Source organism: Tachysurus fulvidraco, chromosome 17 (genome assembly GCF_022655615.1).
Source record: "Tachysurus fulvidraco isolate hzauxx_2018 chromosome 17, HZAU_PFXX_2.0, whole genome shotgun sequence".
NCBI classification, from domain to species: Eukaryota; Metazoa; Chordata; class Actinopteri; order Siluriformes; family Bagridae; genus Tachysurus; species Tachysurus fulvidraco.
The window spans coordinates 19,680,634-19,699,666 of NC_062534.1; the positions used below are offsets into that span (position 1 = coordinate 19,680,634).

General features: G+C 40.4%; 1 protein-coding gene across 15 annotated transcripts in view; it reads right to left on the reverse strand.

Annotated features, from left to right (window-relative positions):
* The window catches only part of magi2b (membrane associated guanylate kinase, WW and PDZ domain containing 2b), a 128,953-nt gene that overhangs the window by 6,879 nt on the left and 103,041 nt on the right, over positions 1-19,033 (reverse strand). For 7 of the 15 annotated variants that reach the window (XM_027135281.2, XM_027135280.2, XM_027135282.2 and 4 more), the window contains 11 exons: positions 15,363-15,540; positions 13,788-13,823; positions 12,401-12,516; positions 11,747-11,942; positions 7,930-8,109; positions 7,539-7,724; positions 6,699-7,149; positions 4,811-5,003; positions 3,797-3,940; positions 3,385-3,523; positions 1,047-1,135 (listed from right to left, as the gene is read on the reverse strand). In XM_027135281.2, the coding sequence (XP_026991082.2) occupies positions 1,047-1,135; positions 3,385-3,523; positions 3,797-3,940; positions 4,811-5,003; positions 6,699-7,149; positions 7,539-7,724; positions 7,930-8,109; positions 11,747-11,942; positions 12,401-12,516; positions 13,788-13,823; positions 15,363-15,540 (1,908 nt within the window). The remainder of the gene's footprint in view (positions 1-1,046; positions 1,136-3,384; positions 3,524-3,796; positions 3,941-4,810; positions 5,004-6,698; positions 7,150-7,538; positions 7,725-7,929; positions 8,110-11,746; positions 11,943-12,400; positions 12,517-13,787; positions 13,824-15,362; positions 15,541-19,033) is intronic. The other 8 variants (XM_027135283.2, XM_027135274.2, XM_027135272.2 and 5 more) reach the window with 4 other exon arrangements.

Below are 19,033 nucleotides of genomic sequence, written 5' to 3' on the forward strand. Positions count from 1 at the left end.
GCCTTGACTCGCTCTCAGCTAGTCCTGGTCGTGGACATGACAAGGGCAAACTCACAAATTGTTCACGTCTGCCAACACAGAGATTTAGAGAAAGACTGTGAAAAAAGTGACCAGTCAATGATAGTGTCATCGTTCCCTTTTCCTTCCCCCTTGCTTAGCCCTTCTGGTCATCTAAACATGTTGTACATGAACAAAATGTAAAATAGGGCTGCAAAATACACATATATTATATTTCATTCATTATACATAAATAGATGTCTTTTATCTAATTATCTTTTTTTTTTCAAATAACAATCTTTAATTGCAGGACAATTTTACAGTGAAGTTCAACTGAATCGTGTGGATCTAAACGGTATTAAGAAGCCAGGGTTTTTTGGTTTGAACTATAAAATTGCTCGTATTTCACATAATTTAATCCTTGGACCATACATCAGTAAAATAAAATGCCATTTTCCATGCTTGTGTAATATGAGGCTAAAGTACAATGGCAAGTGTCATTTATTTAAAAAGTAGGAGATGAAGATGAGCTGTAGTCCTTGTGTGTTGGTTTTAAATGTTTACGCTGCTATTAAATGCCATCTCCGCTTCACATATACAGCGCTGCGCCAAACTCCCACACTCCTGACATTACAGGTCTTGCCTTCTTTGACTCTTCTCTAGTTTCAGACATTGTTTAAAGTTCTGTCTGTGTGATGTGCAATTTCCTCGGAGTTAATGTTGTACACGTCTTCTATTAGAATGCCTTTCTGTCACTACTGAAGTCTACGCTGATGAATTTCGTTACATTTGTACAAAGACAATAAATAATTAGAGGGACCTAATTTTAGGCTTTTAGTTTAGCATGATTTTAGTGGGTTTTTTCCCCCCAATGCCTTTTGCAGGCACGAGAGGGCTCAAAAATAACAAACAGCTTTTTAAAAGGTGTAGGTAGTAAGCGAATCATTAAAAGCATTCTATCTCTGGTGAAAATAGGCATTATGTGTGAGTGATAAAGAATAAAAAAAAGTAGAAACAGACAGAAAACAAGCATGCAGTTTGCCACAAACCGTGTCTTTAGAGTGTCCCATTATGAAGAAATATGGAGAGGCGAGAGTGTCGCTTTTCATGCACATGGAAAGGTTGGAAGATACCATTCCTACAAGACAGGGAGTAAAGACCTACTCTATAACTGGCATAAAAGTAAAAGCAGAAGAAGTCTACAGTTAATACTACAAGCAGTTAGAGAACAGCATGGTGTAAACTAATGTCTTATCTCTACTGGCCAGGTTTCAAGCTTGCTGATTTTCAGACGGCTGCTTTATCATTAGAGGCTGGCAAAGCAGCTCCAAGCTGGCTCGGGCCGCCCGACTTTTACCTCCTGCTCCAAATGTGAAATCGTGTGATGAGGCTGACTGGCAGAATGCTTCATGTTCGATGAAGTGTTTAAAAAGAAAAAAATTTAAATCATATAAACTATTAAAAAAACAAAACAAATCAGCTATATACCCAATACTCCTCCGAGGAAACAGATGCAGTCTTAAATCACCTTAATCAAGGTTATTACTGATGTTTTCAGCCATATGTTTAAAAAAAAATACAACTATTAATTCTTCAATTCTTATGGATTTTTCATTTACAATGACTAAGTGAACGGGGCCAGTAGAGACCAGAACATAAAGAGTGTTCGGATTTAAAAGGATATTTCAGACAAAAATATTTAACACACAATCTTTTTCCCTCAAATGTAGTCTATCAGCCAGAGAAACATACACAGAGTGTTGATATTCTCTAAGTCTGAGCTTTGTAACTAATGTTGCTAACATGTAAGGGAAGCAATAGCTACTGTACAGCCCCATCAAATTCATGGTGAAATGTAATATGAAAACAAATTAGCAAGCAAATATCTACCTAAAAGCGATGCATGTGGCGACTGTAAGAGGTTTCAAGTGCTGTCTGAGATCAGTAGGCAGCGTCAGCATGATACAGCAGGATTAGGCAACCTTGCTTCAAAAGACTTCCAAAAACTTGACAGTGTGGTTTATGCTCTCTTTGTAGATGCGGTGTTTGTAGATGTATGTACCTGATCTACGTTTTTATTTTTTTTTGTGTCAAATTCAGGAATGGAAGTGTTTATAGAATTTTAAATCCTCTGTCAAAAGGAGAACTGAATGTGTGCTGCTTGAAAAAAACAACAACCCAGTGCTACTGGCTCATCATCATCCTGATAACTGAACTAATGTTAGGTACTTGCTTAAATGTTTGGCTTGATCTTCTAACTATCTAAACTAAATTCTGACAAAAAACAAAGACCCCGATTTCAGGGATGTGATGCATTTTTCTCATCCTTCAATTAGATGAATGTATAGCTGTTAGTCAGTTTAGCATTAATACAGTATGTGGACACCTGAGCATCAGACCCATGTGTAGTTCTTCCACAAACAGTTCCAACAGAGTTGAAAGCACACACCTGTATAAAATGGCTTTGTTTGCTGTAGAATTCCAATTTCCCTTGTGTGGAACGTAAAGACCCAAGCATGTTCCAGCATGACAATGCTGCTGTGCACAAAGCCAGCTCCATTAAGGCATAATTCACCAAAGCTGGAGTGAAAGATCTTGAGTGTCCTCGAGTACACAGAGCTCTGCGTCCTGACTCAAACCGACACTTTTGGGATGAACTGGAACACTGACTACACCCCAGACCTCCTCACCCAACATGACATCAGTGTCTGATCTCAGTAATGCTCACAAATCCTCACAGCCTCACTCTAAAATGAGTGGAGGATGTTGTGGCAGAAAAGGGGGATCAAATCCATGTATCCGGATGAGGATGCTCAACAAGAACATATGAATATGATGGTCAGGTGTCCGGAAAACCTCTAGCCATACTGTATCAGCAGACGTTTGCCTCAAAGCACAATTTGGGTAAGTGATACCATTTGCCTCATTAGTTTCATAAAATGTGCTTCTGCCAAGTGTGTTTAAGCAGATCAACGAGAAATAAAACAGACGTTTAAGTCCACAGCTTCTGTGAGAGTCTGGTATTTGTGTGCAGTGACACAAACTATGAGGGTTTACGTAGCAATTCAGCCTGGTTTAGGATGTGTATGTTTGCACATCAAGTGTTATGGTGATAAACTAAAGGATAAAAGCTTCTCTTATTCGATAGCAATATTAGCTTTAAAAGTTTTAAAACCTCAGACATTGGCGACTGATTAACTACAATTGGGGAAGCAGGAAATCGTGTGAAGTTGTTTGGATTCATAGTCATTTATAATATACTGTACAGTAATAATTCCAGAGATGTTTTGAGCTCATGTACCAGATAAAGAATTTTATGATTGGTAATCTTACACAATAATATACTATATATAATGATATGAGTTATGAGTAAAGAGTGATACAGACCATATTCAGGCACCTGCCCCGTGCCCCGTTTGAGCAGCAGACGTACTCGTCGGCCGCCTGCCTTGATAAGCTCAATAGCCCGGGCGTGACTCATGTCCCGTGTGCTCTCACCATTTATCTCAATAATCTGATCGCCCACCTATACAAACACACACACACACACACACACACACACACACACACACACACACACACACACACACACACACACACGAAAAACATCACAATATGATGAGATCTTTTGTCCCTTCAAGCCTGCAATGCTCCCCACAAATAGATTACAATGTCTAAATTAATTTAGAGGGCATCCTAGAGATGTTCTGGTCTCTGGAATATTAAGGCTTCTGGGAGAAACACATGCACATGTACTGAGACACACACACACACACACACACACACACGCTGTACTTACCCTCATCCTCCCGTTGCGGATAGCAGGGCCGTCCTCAGCCAGACGGAGCACAAACAGGTCCATCTTGTACTCCCTTCCTCCTCTAATGCTGAAACCGAAGCCCTTCACACTCTTCTCCAGCTCCACTGTGAAATAGTCGTAGTCCTGCACAGAAACAAACACAGGAGTCACCGCTCTTCTTGGTTTCAGCATCGCTTATTTGATTAGGCTAGCCCACTGTAAGTGACACTATATTAATGCTCGTGTTCTAGTGGATTTTTAATTCCCATACCCAGGTTAAGGCTGAGTCAGCACGCACAGCTGAGACCCGAACACAAATCTCTGTTCAGAGCCGTAAACAAGTCAGCCGCACAGTAATGTCTAAAATGTGAATCCTCTTTGTCTTTCTGTCTCATGATTTTAATAAAATGAGGTTTTCAGCCACGGTCAGCCATGAAGTTCTTGTCATCTCTCAGGATCCGAAATAAATCAACAAAATGAACAATACATGCAAATGTTTTTTTCAGCTTTAACATATAGGATGTTATTTCAATGCAATATTAAATTATAAGATGCATTAAAGTATAATGCACAATATGACAGTTTATATTCATAAACCAACACTGTTCGCTCCACTATTTAGTCGCTCCAGGATTTTATGATCACAGAAACAAACACAAAAACTGTTATATTGTGATAATAATGTAATAAACTGTAATGTTCAGAGGAGTTTGCGATTTTTCCAAATTGCATCAGACTGTCCACAGGTTTGGGACATAACGTGTTGTGTGACATCATCACAATGTACATTTAGCCAAAGCCCTCTTCAGGTTCACATGCATCAAACATGAGTCTTCACATACAGGTAGTAGTTTAATAGAAGAATACTGTGCTTGTAATTCCCCCAATTCAAGTAGTTCTGCAAAAATAATCTGCAAGTTACATGACAAATTAAAAATAAAATAAAATCACAAAAATTCTGCACAATCCTGGAGGGACCGATTACAGATACACCGTTGGTGTGTGCAGTCCTACCTGTGGCCTATAATCTGGGATTGAATGCTGTCTGTAGTCGATGAGAGGTGGAGGGTGTCTGTAGTCCAGAGTCGGAGGCTGTCTGTAGTCTGCTACAGGAGGATGTCTGTAGTCCACAGGAGGCTGTCTGTAATCTGTGTACGGTGGCTGGCAGATATCTGGTTTAACATCCTGTCTGGCTTTTACCTCCGACCTGTAGCCAGCAAGAAGTTTCAATCAGAAAAAAGCCTTTCCCAGTTCTTTCAGACTTCAGCTAGAAACTACATGCAGTGTCAGAGGAAACGCACAGAACATGTTTTCTGAACGTCTCAACATAACACTCCCTCCAGTCTGGGGAAGAGCGGTGTGTTGGGGGTGATTCTATGGGGGAACTGCCATAACGTTTTACACATCCGTAGGCTTTTTCACTGTCAGCACACCATTAACATAAAGCTTTAGAAGCTTTGCTTTTCTTCTGTCTTTGAGAGGGAGCCAAATCTCCCATCTCAAAGCTGAGTAAGACGTGAACAGATCCCTGAGCCAAGAGCCATGTTTTATTGAGCAGATCTCCACTGGTAAATAATTCAGATTCAGAAGCTAAGCAACAATATGCAACCCGAGTGAGAGAATAGAGCGGTTCTTCAGGTACCGGCCCTCACCAGCCCAAAGGACAACAAAAAACACTTTCAATATTAAACAGCATCCAATTCTACAGTCTATTATGTGCAGAGGGACAGAGTGAATCGACATGTATCAGTTTTAGACGTCTTGATTTCAGATGTAAAATTAAACCAAATTTGTAAGTAAAGAAAGTAAGAATTTGTGCATTTTTCATCCATTTGTAATGTTTAAACCTTTTCTCGAGCTATTCCACATATTTGTTATCTTCCTGTAGGTATGCAGGTCAAATGTGAGTGTAAAAGAGTGCAAAATGGATATAATTACAAATTGTCTGTGGCTAAGAGAGCTCTGATAATACAGTACGCTTTATTCCCCAGTGCAAATCAGGTGTTCATTCGTGTTCTGTAACAGCAGCTCTGACGCTAGATCCAGCACTAACATAAACAAAAGGTCTAAGTTAATGTGCTTGTTTGCACTAACACGTTATATTGTGTGTGTTAAATTTTATAGTAGCAGCTCGTTCACAGGGACTTGTATGGCAGAAGCACCACATAATCCAACCTCATAATAAATGGATTAAGAAAACAGCTTGTGATTTAAACAAACAAACAAACCAAAAAAACATTAAAATGGCAAAGTTTTCTGTTACATTTATGATAGTGATAGACATTTTCTGTTTCTCTGTTACACGACACACATATTCACCTCACAGTATAGAAGAACAACTGATTTATAGCTGTTATAATGCAAGTGCTAACATAAAATTTCTATATATACGGTTAAATATGCATGTGTTGTTCGTTAATAATTTAAAAACTTTGCTAAGCTGAGAAATAACACAATCTCTGAGGCGCTGTTAATGGAAAATAATCCACTTCAGCATGGTGTCATATCACACAATCCTGCTGTGGGAAATTTTCCTCTGATATCAAAGTCGATTATTTTTTTATTCATTACTTGACAAAAATATCTTTTAATATTTATTCATTCTAATCCTTTTTTAAAAAAAAAGAAAACAGAATTATGCAAGCTAGCTTTAATAATATAATATAATATAATATAATATAATATAATATAATATAATATAATATAATATAATATAATATAATATAATACAAAATAGTCTTTGTATAGCCTTGATAGACTGATGACTGGTAATTTGTTTACTTTATTACTTCAGTTATGAGATCAGATTTAAACTGAACAGCTGAAGCTTCAGACAGGCTGTCACTTGTGATGTGAGAGACTCTGGCATCTCAGCCTCCTATAAGTTTGTGATGCACTGTACCTGCTGTCATGAAGGTAGAGCTGAGGTGGCACTGCGACCGGCACCCCACCGATGGTGGTTAGTTGAACAGCTGGGACCCCTGGGATGACCGAGATTCCTTGAACCACAGGGACGCCTGAAACAACCGGGACGCCCTGGACAGTCGGTACACTCTGATCCCCTGCCAGTCCTGCCTGACTCATCATCGGGCATGTGTGTGCCATCTCGAGGCCTGGCTGACATGTGGGCTGGTTGGCTTGAGTGATGGGCGTGGTGCTTTGTGTTCCTGCAGGACTTTGCTCCATTCGCTGTGGGCTGGATTGCGTGGTGGCAGGGCTCGGGTGGGGGGCCGGGGGACTTGGGTTGGCCAAGATGGGACTCGGCTGAGTTGCAGAGGTCGAGGGGCTCTGCTTCTGAACCACCAGGGGGCTCTGTTTCTCTGAGGTAGGGCCAGAGTGGGGGCCATTTACATCTGTCAAGGGAAAAGAATGAGCGACTAAAACGGGATTTAAAACAGGATTATTAGTCAACAAAGCATTTTCGCTGACTGGCTGTACATGGAGAAAACAAATGAGCTGCAATCAAGAGGGAGAAGGAGGAGGCAGACCATTAGCACAGGCAGCCTTACAGGTGGTCTGATATTATATAAGTGCAGAGCTCCACAATATATGAGTTCTATAACAAGCTATATGTTTTTTAACTCAGAGTTCTTTGGTTATTTGGATACATCATGACATTACGGAACTGACTGAAGCCAAGCTGTAACACTGACCCATAACATTACAAGTCAAGGACAATATAATCTCACTTAACCTAATTAATCTCAAAACATCCTAAACATTGTAAAACTTTCCCCCTGACCTTCCTCGGGGATGATGTGCAGAGTAACAGTGAGTCCTGCGTCTTTGATCAGCTTCACAATGTCAGCATGAGGCATGTTGATAATCGACTGATTGTTGACAGCCATGATGCGGTCGCCAACCTTCAGCTTCCCACAGCGGTCAGCCGGACTGCCCTCGATTATGCGGCCGATTTTGTGTGGTACGGCTAACATGAAGCGTGAGAGATCAGTGTTAATTCACAGGGAGAACATAAACATAAAGTGTATATATATATATATATATTCACTTAAATGAGTGAAACCCGCATTACTGCTCAGACAATCTGTAATCTGATCTATCAACCTTTTCACCCCAAAAATAGAGTGCTGTATGTCTTGTTAAGCAAGTGAAAGAAGGAAACGGATACTAACAGATTGTGGTGGTGTTCTCCGGTCTGTTCAGAGAGCTGATGATGACAAAGCCGAAGCCTTCGGTTTCTTTGCGGTGGATGACTACATCGGTGGTGGGCGGCAGGTTGACTGGACACACGGCTCGACCTCGAGGAGAGCTGCTCTGATTGGCTGCTGATCCGTTTTCTCCACAGGGCTGGCCTGCAGGGGGCAGCAATCACAGTCTGACTCACCGCTCAATATAGGCTTTAACGTACTAAACAGAGGAAAGCTATGCTCTTCTGACCAGAGACAGAATGACAGACCAATTAAAGAGTCAGCAACTGTCAGTGAACGAACCCACAATCCTGTTTGCGTTTCAGCACTAAAATAATGTCCAAATGTTAGGGTTTAAATGTGGCATATGTTGCTCATTTGGCTCTTCCAACTTGCTATGGTGATGATGCAAATATATATATTTAAAATACAAATGTTAATACATGTTAAATATCCATTAGCCTTATAGATACATTAATAGATTGAGTTGGCGGCAGGACGCATGACGACTTCGCTGCAGCCAATTGTCCAATTGAAACCACAGAAACTGCCATCCCTGACCACTGTGCTGTACACAATAGCATCTTAATTCTCCGAGTCTGCAGTAGTACTGACACTGGATGCTAATAAAGTGCTCGGCTGGCTTTTTTTTGATGGTAAACATTTTAGACTCAATCGGTCTCACACTCACAGTGCAGCACTTTCATTTGTTCAGATCTGTTCTATAAAGTAATTACATTACAGCATTTGGCAGATGTCCTTATCCAGAGCAACTCACTCTATATTTATTTATAAACTGAGCAGTTACTAGGCTTTGCTCTGGAGCCCAGCAGTAGCAGCTTGGCAGCTCTGGGATTTAAAGTCCAAAGCCTTAATAATCAGCTAATAATCAGTTTTTTTCCCTTTTAAATATTTCCCTTATAGAAAGACATAAACATTTGAAAATTCTAGAAATTGAACACTTCTGCTCCAAATCTCAATTTAATTGAATAATATTCCTTTAGGGGGGCACGGTGGCTTAGTGGTTAGCACGTTCGCCTCACACCTCCAGGGTTGGGGTTCGATTCCCGCCTCTACCTTGTGTGTGTTGAGTTTGCATGTTCTCCCCGTGCCTCGGGGGTTTCCTCCGGGTACTCCGGTTTCCTCCCTGATCCAAAGGCATGCATGGTAGGTTGATTGGCATCACTGGAAAAATTGTCCGTAGTGTGTGTGTGTGAATGAGTGAGTGTGTGTGCCCTGCGATGGGTTGGCACTCCGTCCAGGGTGTATCCTGTCTTGATGCCTGATGACGCCTGAGATAGGCACAGGCTCCCCGTGACCCGAGAAGTTCGGATAAGCGGTAGAAAATGAATGAAAGAATGAATGAATGAATATTCCTCTAAGAACTTTTTGTCATTCATGTTAATAATAAGGCCTTAGCTTTACTAAAATGTGTTTTAATCACTTCACTGATTACACCACAGTCCCCACACATCAAAAATGAATTAATTTTTCAATTATCAGTGTTTAGTCATATAGGTTCAGTTTAATCTACTTTGCTAACTGCAAGTGAAGAAACTGTGTGTAAAAAAAGGGTCCAGAACATAATAAAAATTCATAATAAAATACTGCTGCACACAGCAAAACACTTTCTAAAGTTTTTTTTTTTAATATTTTATGAAAAGGTTTATAAAAGTTATGTAGTTTATATATTCTGCCTTTACTTAATACCTACTCAATATAGGTAAACAATTGGGAAATAGTCTCAGCTCACGGTGCAGTTTAGTTTTCTTTTGGTAAAAAAATGTCCTGCAAATACATGAAGAAAACCGGCAGACAAAAAACCCCCCACAAAACTTCCAGAGATCAAACAGAACAGTGGAGGGCAAAAAGTATGGCAGGGGCAAAACTCAAAGGCAGCTGTGAGTCTGAATCTGAAGTCAAAGAGAGCTGAGTGATCGTGCTTTCTGTGTGGGAGGGAAGTCAAACTTTCTCTCTCTAGCCAGTTATATACATCTGTGTGAATGTGGATGCAGAAGAAGGCAGATAATGCTTTCCTTTAACACTGTCCTGTGTTGGTTCGTGTGTCTCAGAGGAGCACGTGTTAGCCTTCACTTCCACTAGATGTCGTGTGAAACTAGTGGGTGAGTGAGGACTGGGAAATAGTCAAACTGGGAAAAAAAACCCCCAAAAGAACAGGAATCACAAAGAGAAAACCACATCTCTACAGGCAGGTGAGTGAGAATGAGCTCCTTCATTGTTGCTTCGGTATTTATGCTGGATTTTTAAAATTGAATTGAACTTCATTGCACACTTCATCAGTCCTAATCACACGCAAACAGTCTCTTTCATTTGTGCCGCTGTTTATTCCTCAGCCTGCATAAACAAACCGTTTGGAGAGATCTAGAAGCTGATGAGGTGCTGAATGATGGCACAGCAGGTCACACTATTGTGCGTCTGGGTTGTAAAAATCAGACTGTAAAGTGGTGTATACAATAAATTTTTTTTTTATAAATAACCAGAAATTGAATTTCATTTGGCAATAATCTTTTGCTATACATATTTGAGATAAACCCTTTAACATCCTTGCTTATTATTCAGCTGTCAGTTAATTCGTTAATTAGCAATTGATTAAATTAATTCTGTAATCTCCTCCTAGAGCTGTGAGCCGACACGCAGCCCACAGTGCGCCGGCGTTTGTCCTGTGTCTCCTCCCATGTCCTGTGTCTGGTTACTGCAAATGTTTTAAGTTTTGCCCTTTCATTCATTCATTCATTCATTCATTTTCTACCGCTTATCCGAACTACCTCGGGTCACGGGGAGCCTGTGCCTATCTCAGGCGTCATCGGGCATCGAGGCAGGATACACCCTGGACGGAGTGCCAACCCATAACAGGGCACACACACACACTCTCACTCACTCACACACTATGGACAATTATTCAGAGATGCCAATCAGCCTACCATGCATGACTTTGGACCGGGGGAGGAAACCGGAGTACCCGGAGGAAACCCTCGAGGCACGGGGAGACCATGCAAACTCCACACACACAAGGCGAAGGCGGGAATCGAACCCCCAACCTTGGAGGTGTGAGGCAAACGTGCTAACCACTAAGCCACCGTGGCCCCCCCCCCCCCCCAAGATTAGTTTATTTATATAGGCTTGGTGAAGTAGGCTTGGTGAAGTATATTCTCTGTGAGATTTAGTCCATGATGTTACTATATCTCATGATCCTGTTCTTTGCACGATACATGTTTTTTGGGTTTTGTCTCACCCTGATTTCCTGATTTTACACCTCTGCCCATGAGCCGTTTTTGTAACCATGTCTTTGCATTTGCCCTTTTGGGATTTCCCTGATTTTGGATTTGTTTAACCTGACAAGTTATTGATCTTAAAGCACATTATTTAGGAACTACTATGAATTATTTAGTAGCTCTAAGGAAACAAACAGAAAATAAGTGTAGCTACAAGAGTGAGGAATGTCTGGACCTACCAGAAGAGCCTGAGAGCTTAACATTGATGTCATATCTTCCTCATGACCTCACAGATGTCAGTCACACACTGATTAAATAAATCATTAGCACCATAGTAGTAGCGGTAGTAGATCAGTCACCTGCAGTTACTCAGGTTAGAGAGGAGGACAGAAGCCTCTAGAGAGAGCAATACTGATCTTCTGATCTTAGGTCTAGCTACAGTGCCAGTGCAAACGTTAATATTTATTTCCACTTTGTGAAATGCAGTGCAGCAATGTCTCAACGATTGGTAAATAATGGGCTGTATTATTGAACAGGCGCATGATTCGGATAGAGCTGAGGGAACTCACCGGGATGAGGCATCACTCTGCGTCTCACAGTAAGCGTCACTTGGCCGTTGCGAGCCGCGGCATGCATAAGGTCGATGACGTAGCTGTGCGGTCGACCAGCCACCGGCATCCTGTCCACTGACACCAGCTCATCACCCGGGCGCAGACGGCCGTCCCGCTCCGCAGGGCTGTTCTCGATAATCGCTCCAATTACGATCTGTGACAGGTGATCAGAGGCGATCATATATTAATACGAAGACAACAGGGCTTTGTACTACTACAATATAAAACAAACACAGTGAGGTGGCATGAAGAAGCAGCGGTTTGTTTTTTAGGCCCCAGACGGTCCGTTATTGCTAATTTGTTTGTAGGCTTTATCTGGAGTGCTAGTCACAGCTAGATTAAAAGGTGCAACTGAGTGGGCAGCTCTACCCACCATAACAAGCAATTATTATGCAGCAAGAAGTGCTGAAGATGACAAGCTAAGCTCTGTCCTGCCAAGAGACAGCAAAGGAAAGCAGTTCGGCTCCCAACAATCGCCTGCTGTTCTGGTATAACTCAACCTGCTCAATAAAGCTCATATTTGCAACTTCTATCTAATTGTCTCTCTCTCATTTCTAAAGCTGGAATGACGGAAACGGATTGCTGGGATCTCCTCAGTTGCCCCATACGAGCCTTGTCACGAGCCTCCGGACTCACAGCCTGCACCGCCTCGTCTCCTCCGAGGATGCGGAACCCGAAGCCTGTCTTCTCTCTCAGCAGGTGAACTTCTACCTCCTGGTACTCCACACCTGAAGAAACAGAGGCGCTACGTTCATAAACTGCCTGAAAGCTTTTAAAACCTGAATTGCAAAAAAAAAAAAAAAGTTTTAGGACCAGCCAGATTTAAAAATGTCTATCCAGTTAAACTGTGTTAATATATTAATTTGGGAGACAATCACAATGAAAACATCAAGGTCTTGATTTTATTGATCATAGACTCAGGGCATTGTGATCTACATGTTCTCACCTCCCTAAGACATGCCTATAAGTGAACTGGCTCATGCTAACTACACGAAACCGCTATTTGTCACTGAGTGTGTGCACGATGCCCTACAATAAATTGGAGTCCACATCCAGAGTGTATTCCCACCTCAATCTGTGTTCCTGGCATGCAGATCTTTACAACCCTAACCAGGATAAAGCAGTTTCTCAAGATGGATGAATGAAGGATTTCAAATAACTGTAACTTATATTGAGTGGAGGTTTTACCCAGGGTTTGCAGACAGCTTGTCATGTTCTTTTAGCAATGCTGACACTCAGCATACGGTGGGATCCAAAAGTCTGAGATCGCAGTGAAAATCTGAAATTCTTTTGTCCTTTAACGTTGGAAATTAGCAGAAGGTTTTAGAATTTTGATATGTTTTAATAAGGAAGTAAATGTTCAATATCTTGAAGATTTCGATACTATTTCTATAATAATAACAAAAAAAACCCCAACAACTATAATAATAATAACCCATTATTAATTTTAGGTATTATGTCTTTAATTCCACTTAAATTAAATGATGTCTTTAATTCCACTTACATGCTATTTAATTTGAACTCGATATCTCCCAGTACCTCATTAATATCTAGTTATTTGGAAGAGATATTTGGCTCGTTACCTTCGTTTATGTCGACTTTATACTTCACCCCCCACTACAATTTTATTGAAAATTAGATTAGAAAAAAAAATTCTTTTTCTGTGTTCAGTCCCTATTTACAGACTCTAAAAGCCAGTTAGGGAAGAAATATCCCAGCAGTGCGAATCATCTGTTTTTTTTAGAAAAACTAAAATAATTCATTAATTCCCTTCCTTTTGTGTACAGACGGTATGTAGGTCACCTGACACACGGTACACACGGCGGTGCCGAATCTTATGATGTAGTACCGAGCAGTCATGCTGTTACATATGGGGAAAAAAACAGCCCTGATATCCACTGGGAATATAATGTAGACAGACGTATAAGCTATTGAATATGAAACAACCGGGTGCACACAGAATAACATGGGAAAACAAATTGCTGCATAATGGACTTGCCTGTAGAGTCAGCGAGCGTACGCAGTGGGCCCGGCTCTGCAAGAAAAATAGCGTGGAGATCGTAATCAGTACGGCTTTTTAACGCTAAATGGCGCTTGTGTGTAGATGAATAGTGTAGATTGGTATTCATTCACATGTGATTACAGATAAATGTGCGTGTGTCTGTGTGTGTGTATGTGTGTGTGTGTGTGTGTGTGGTTACATAATATAAGAGCTGTTACTTCACAGTAAGAAGAATGTAATGACCTCGGCTTGACACAGCTGAAGCGTGGACTTACTGAAGACCAGGTCTGCAGTGACCAAAGTAACGCTAAAACAGTCCAAAGCTTTAAGTCAACAACTAGCAGCGCTGTTACTAATATAACAAGACTTTCTGTCTATTTTTTGACTTCCTGGGTCTTCTTTTCTCTACTTCATGCTTCCCATAGAATTCCCATAAGAGAAGCAGACGTGACAAGGTGACCGATAGATCGGGGATGATATCGTCACGTTACAAAAATATAAAAGTCACATTCGGGAATTCCCAGCTAAATGTTTTTTTTTTTCATATCGCAAATTTATGCTAGCTTCTTTGTTCCGTTTAAAACATGACGCTGCACTCAATCTACAGCTAAATGTCAGATCTTGAACTTTAAATACTTAACCCTTTTTTACCAGTACACTGCTTTTCCATTGCGCTGATGGAACGGAAATCGACTTTCAGTCAGCTTAATCAAATGAGTGATTTTATCACTGTAACTCTGATATATTATAAACAAGCACAAGCATCTCAGAAAGAAGGATTGGGTTTGACATCACAGTTTACTTTGAAGAAACATTTATTTAAAAAAAAAAAAAAAACTCACCGTTTTCTTTATTTTTACTATCTTGTCTATGAAATATTCCCCCTAATAGGCTAGGTAAACTCTTAAAGCCCTGTCTACTTTCATATGAGCCATTAAGCACTGTATCAGGCTAAATTAGGGAGGAAATACTTAAGATTTATACTTATATATAACATAGTTATAGATATCAGACAGCACAGTTATGCTCTGTAAATAGTGGATAATTGTGCCCTTTAGATCTGACTGGAAACTGTATGAATGAATGCATTTCTTTTGGAAATCCTGCCTTTTCTTTTCTGTCTTTGTTTGGGTTACAGTAATAATACAGAAATAATATTATAGTTGTTTTTCCTTTTTTTTTTTTTAAATCTCTTATGTGTAATATTTTTATGTTACTCACCCAGACACTGTTTCTCCAGCAGCAAGCTTCTCAATGCCGTGTGCATCAAAAACACACATCTGGTGCCGGTTTCTCTGATTTACGGTTACTATTTACGACGTTTGCTTTCCCAATTCCGCACAGATCTCAATGTTAGCTAGTGTTTAGAGCTAAACAAAAAGGCATATTCGACTAAAAAGGAAGTAGAACTAATGTCGAGCTGTGAACACTTGTGGTAATAGAGCTCGGTCACAATCAGACAGACAGAGCAGCGTCTGAGATTTAAATGGTGAAGATACAGGGAGGTGAACGAGCGGCTCACTTCCAACCTCTTGAGGAAGCTTTTCAGCCTGGAAAGCTGGTGTGACTTACGTCTGCTCTCATATAAAGCTCGAGATTTCTCGTAGAGGTCGTAGGGGTCGGGTTTGCTGAGGTGAGCTCCATCCGGGTCAGGGGCAGAGGTGCAGTGGAGCGGCTGGCCCACATGAGCAGAGGTGTGGGGAAGGCCAGGGGCTGAGAGGCCAGTCTGGGGGCTTCCCTGGGGGTCCCACTGCACACACACACACACACACACACACACACACACACACACACACACACACACATTCCAGTTCTACTCCATGCTATGTGACTTGATGCTGGACATTTTTCATACTGTTCAGTAGAAACCAAAAGTGTGTGTGTGTGTGTGTGTGTGTGTGTGTGTGTGTGTGTGTGTGTGTGTGTGTGTGTGTGTGTGTGTGTGTGTATGTGTGTGTGTATGTGTTTGTGTATGTGTGTGTGTGTGTGTGTATTTGTATGTGTGTATGTGTGTGTGTGTGTGTGTGTGTGTGTGTGTGTGTGTGTGTGTGTGTATAAAGGCAAAACACAGTCCCATTTTATGTCTTCTTTCTCTTATTCTGTTACTTCACACAGTAATAATTTCAGTACTGGGTTTTAAGACACTTTCTACAAATATAAAAAGTCAAAGTAAATGACTTTGAGTAAATGAGGCACAGAGGCAGCTGGAATCAAATATGTGCCGCAAATAACCCATTTTCTAATAATTACAGTATAATTCACTTTATTGACCAAGCTTGTTTTCGCATTAGAGGAGTTTGTCCTGCTAAACACCTGCACATCTATTTAAACACATTCATTTTTAAAAGCATGCAAATTGATTCAAACTGCTGCAGCGGGGTTCAATTAGCAGAAAAGCTGAAGGCTTCTGATCATTTTTAATAAACACACTTCCTGTTTATTTCGCTGAAGGTGTATTAACGTTGAGTTCTGTTCAATTCACACCAGGAACAGCAAGAAAAGCGAAGGAAACCTCAGCTAGTGACGGATTCCTGACTAGTGAAGTCGACGACATAGACAGAGGCATTAACCCCTGTGATGTGTTCAGCTCCAAATTCACCCGGTTTCAATTTTTACAAGTGTTTCACATTTGTTGTAAATCGTCTGCATTTTTGAGAGCTGTATTACGAAGCCAGTGACCGCAATAATCTTTTTTTCTTGTGCTTCTGTTGTTCATCTCCTGAATTTAATAAATCAGTTGAAAATAATAAACATTAGTCATTAGTCAAATGTCTTTATTACTGTATATTTTTATTTCATTTAATTATCTATTTTGTTGGGGGCTCGGTGGCTTAGCGGTTAGCACGTTCGCCTCACACCTCCAGGGTTGGGGGTTCGATTCCCGCCACCGCCTTGTGTGTGTGGAGTTTGCATGTTCTCCCCGTGCCTTGGGGGTTTCCTCCGGGTACTCCGGTTTCCTCCCCCGGTCCAAAGACATGCATGGTAGGTTGATTGGTATCTCCGTAAAATTGTCCGTAGTGTGTGAGTGTGTGAATGAGAGTGTGTTTGTGCCCTGCTATGGGTTGGCATTGTATCCTGGTTGTATATACAGGGTGTATCCTGCCTTGATGCCTGAGATAGGCACAGAGGTAGTTTGGATAAGTGGTAGAAAATGAATGAATGAATGAATGAATCTATTTTGTTTGGGATAAAGACTTTTAGATATAGATATATTATTTCTGTACCACTTTTAAAACCCCACTAATTTCCAAAGGGTCTGATAATATGATACCACACTAACATTAAGCACTAACACTAGCACGCAGGTTAATTTCTATCACAAAGCGTATACAATACAGATACGCTTCCTGATATAAATACAAAGAGAAATCTTTCATCTTTCATCGAGATATAAGGTTGTTTGAGTTTTGATGAATTAAAATGCAGGGCTGAGTCAAAGGTGATATTTAAATACGCTGACAGGTTAATCACAAGATGGAGAATTCTCTTAGTCAGCAAACTGTAGCTGTTTAACAAAGAATGATATCACAATAAAATTGATTTCAGCTGTGGATATTCACTTAAACGGTGATGTGAAATGATATTCACTCCAATTTCACTCTAATTAGCCTTTTTATTATTCTTTGGCTGAGAAAAGGTCAGAGATATTTTTTTTTCCATTTACGAACCACAAAACTTTGTGATCGGGTCAGAAATATCAAGAACTTTATACAGCCGGCTTTGTTTGGAATGCAGCACGAGTCACGCCTCGCCTCGCCTCGTTTTTATATTCTTATATCTAATAGGCTCCTTGCAGACAACGAGAAGGAAAGAATATCAAAGTTTCGGAGTTATAACTGATGAATAAGAAATGTTGGTGTTCGTAAAAAAAAAAAAAAGAAAAGGAAAAAAAATCCTATTCTTCACAGAATATTAGATAAATGCAGACGAACACGGCCTCGTGTTGTCTTATATTTTAACAGAAGAAAGGTAGTGAAGGTGCCTGTGCCAATAAGAGCTCACATCTTACATACTGTTTAATCGTTTAGAATTAATCTGGTGTAGACATTAACTATACATTTCTTTATCTAGCAAAGATCTACGACACGAAACAAAGCAAATCCACACAGAGTCACAGTTTTGTCATAAAAACAACATCTAAACCAGAACTCCACAAAGTTAAATCACAGACCTATAGCTTTCAATCAAGCTCTGTACGCTGATCATACGTTTTGTTATTCGGCCCCCAAACCAACCATGAATCAGGTTTGTGTGCATCGTCACACTATCTGGCATGTTTATTAACTCCACACCACATGGCATGTTTATTAACTAGGTATAACAAATAAGTAGCGAAATGTGCAGGTTAATGAATATTAGCACCACAGTCAAAACCCAAAGGTACAGAATAGCTGTTAAAGTGTCCAGGCCTAGACTTAAATTGTGTTATTTATTTAATGATGTATTAACAGGTTGAGTTCGGATCCAAATTGGACTCTAAATGTGCTTAAATGGCGGTGCAGTTGAAGGGGAAACCTGTTAAACCTATAGATAAAAGACTCGCTAGCATGAGTTGTCAGAGAAACAGATATTGTGGGCTATTAGTGCTTTAATTAAAAGCAACGAGATACACTAGTTTGAATATAAAGACTGAAAAACGAGGTTCGGTATCAGACAGTAAAAGGTATAATCTTTCAGAAAGGGGTGGAGTCAGCATGGCAGGAAGACATGGGGTTGTTTCTTCATTTGCATATTCACAGGGCTTTGCGTTCCTATACGAGAGCATACATGTAAAAATTCTCCTGGTTCACTTTTGGGAATGAAAAAGAAAACTAACTGCTGTTTAACTGATTTATTTAGAATTGTTTCAGATTTGCCCTTTAATGCTGGCTCATTAACTCAATCAATTCATATCCACTACTTGACGTTTGACCAAACACATGCAGGTTGTTGATAATCTTTGGGCTGCAGTGTGTTTTAAGAAACTTCCCTCTACTCTAATACTTGGATTATCTAGCAGACGGAGCAGAATTTGCAGTATCTGAATCCCAGCCTGTGTGGCAGCAGATGATTCACTAATATTTAAATGCAGTGCACACAAAGCATCTCCAGACAACAGTACACGGGCATAACACGTTATTGCATCACTTCCACTGCACACAGAGCTGAATTTTTTTTTTTGTCGGTAAAATAAGCCAAAAAATATCCACATATACATTGGTGTGTGTAAAAGTGACAGCGACTCGATTGCATTCGGTGCACGG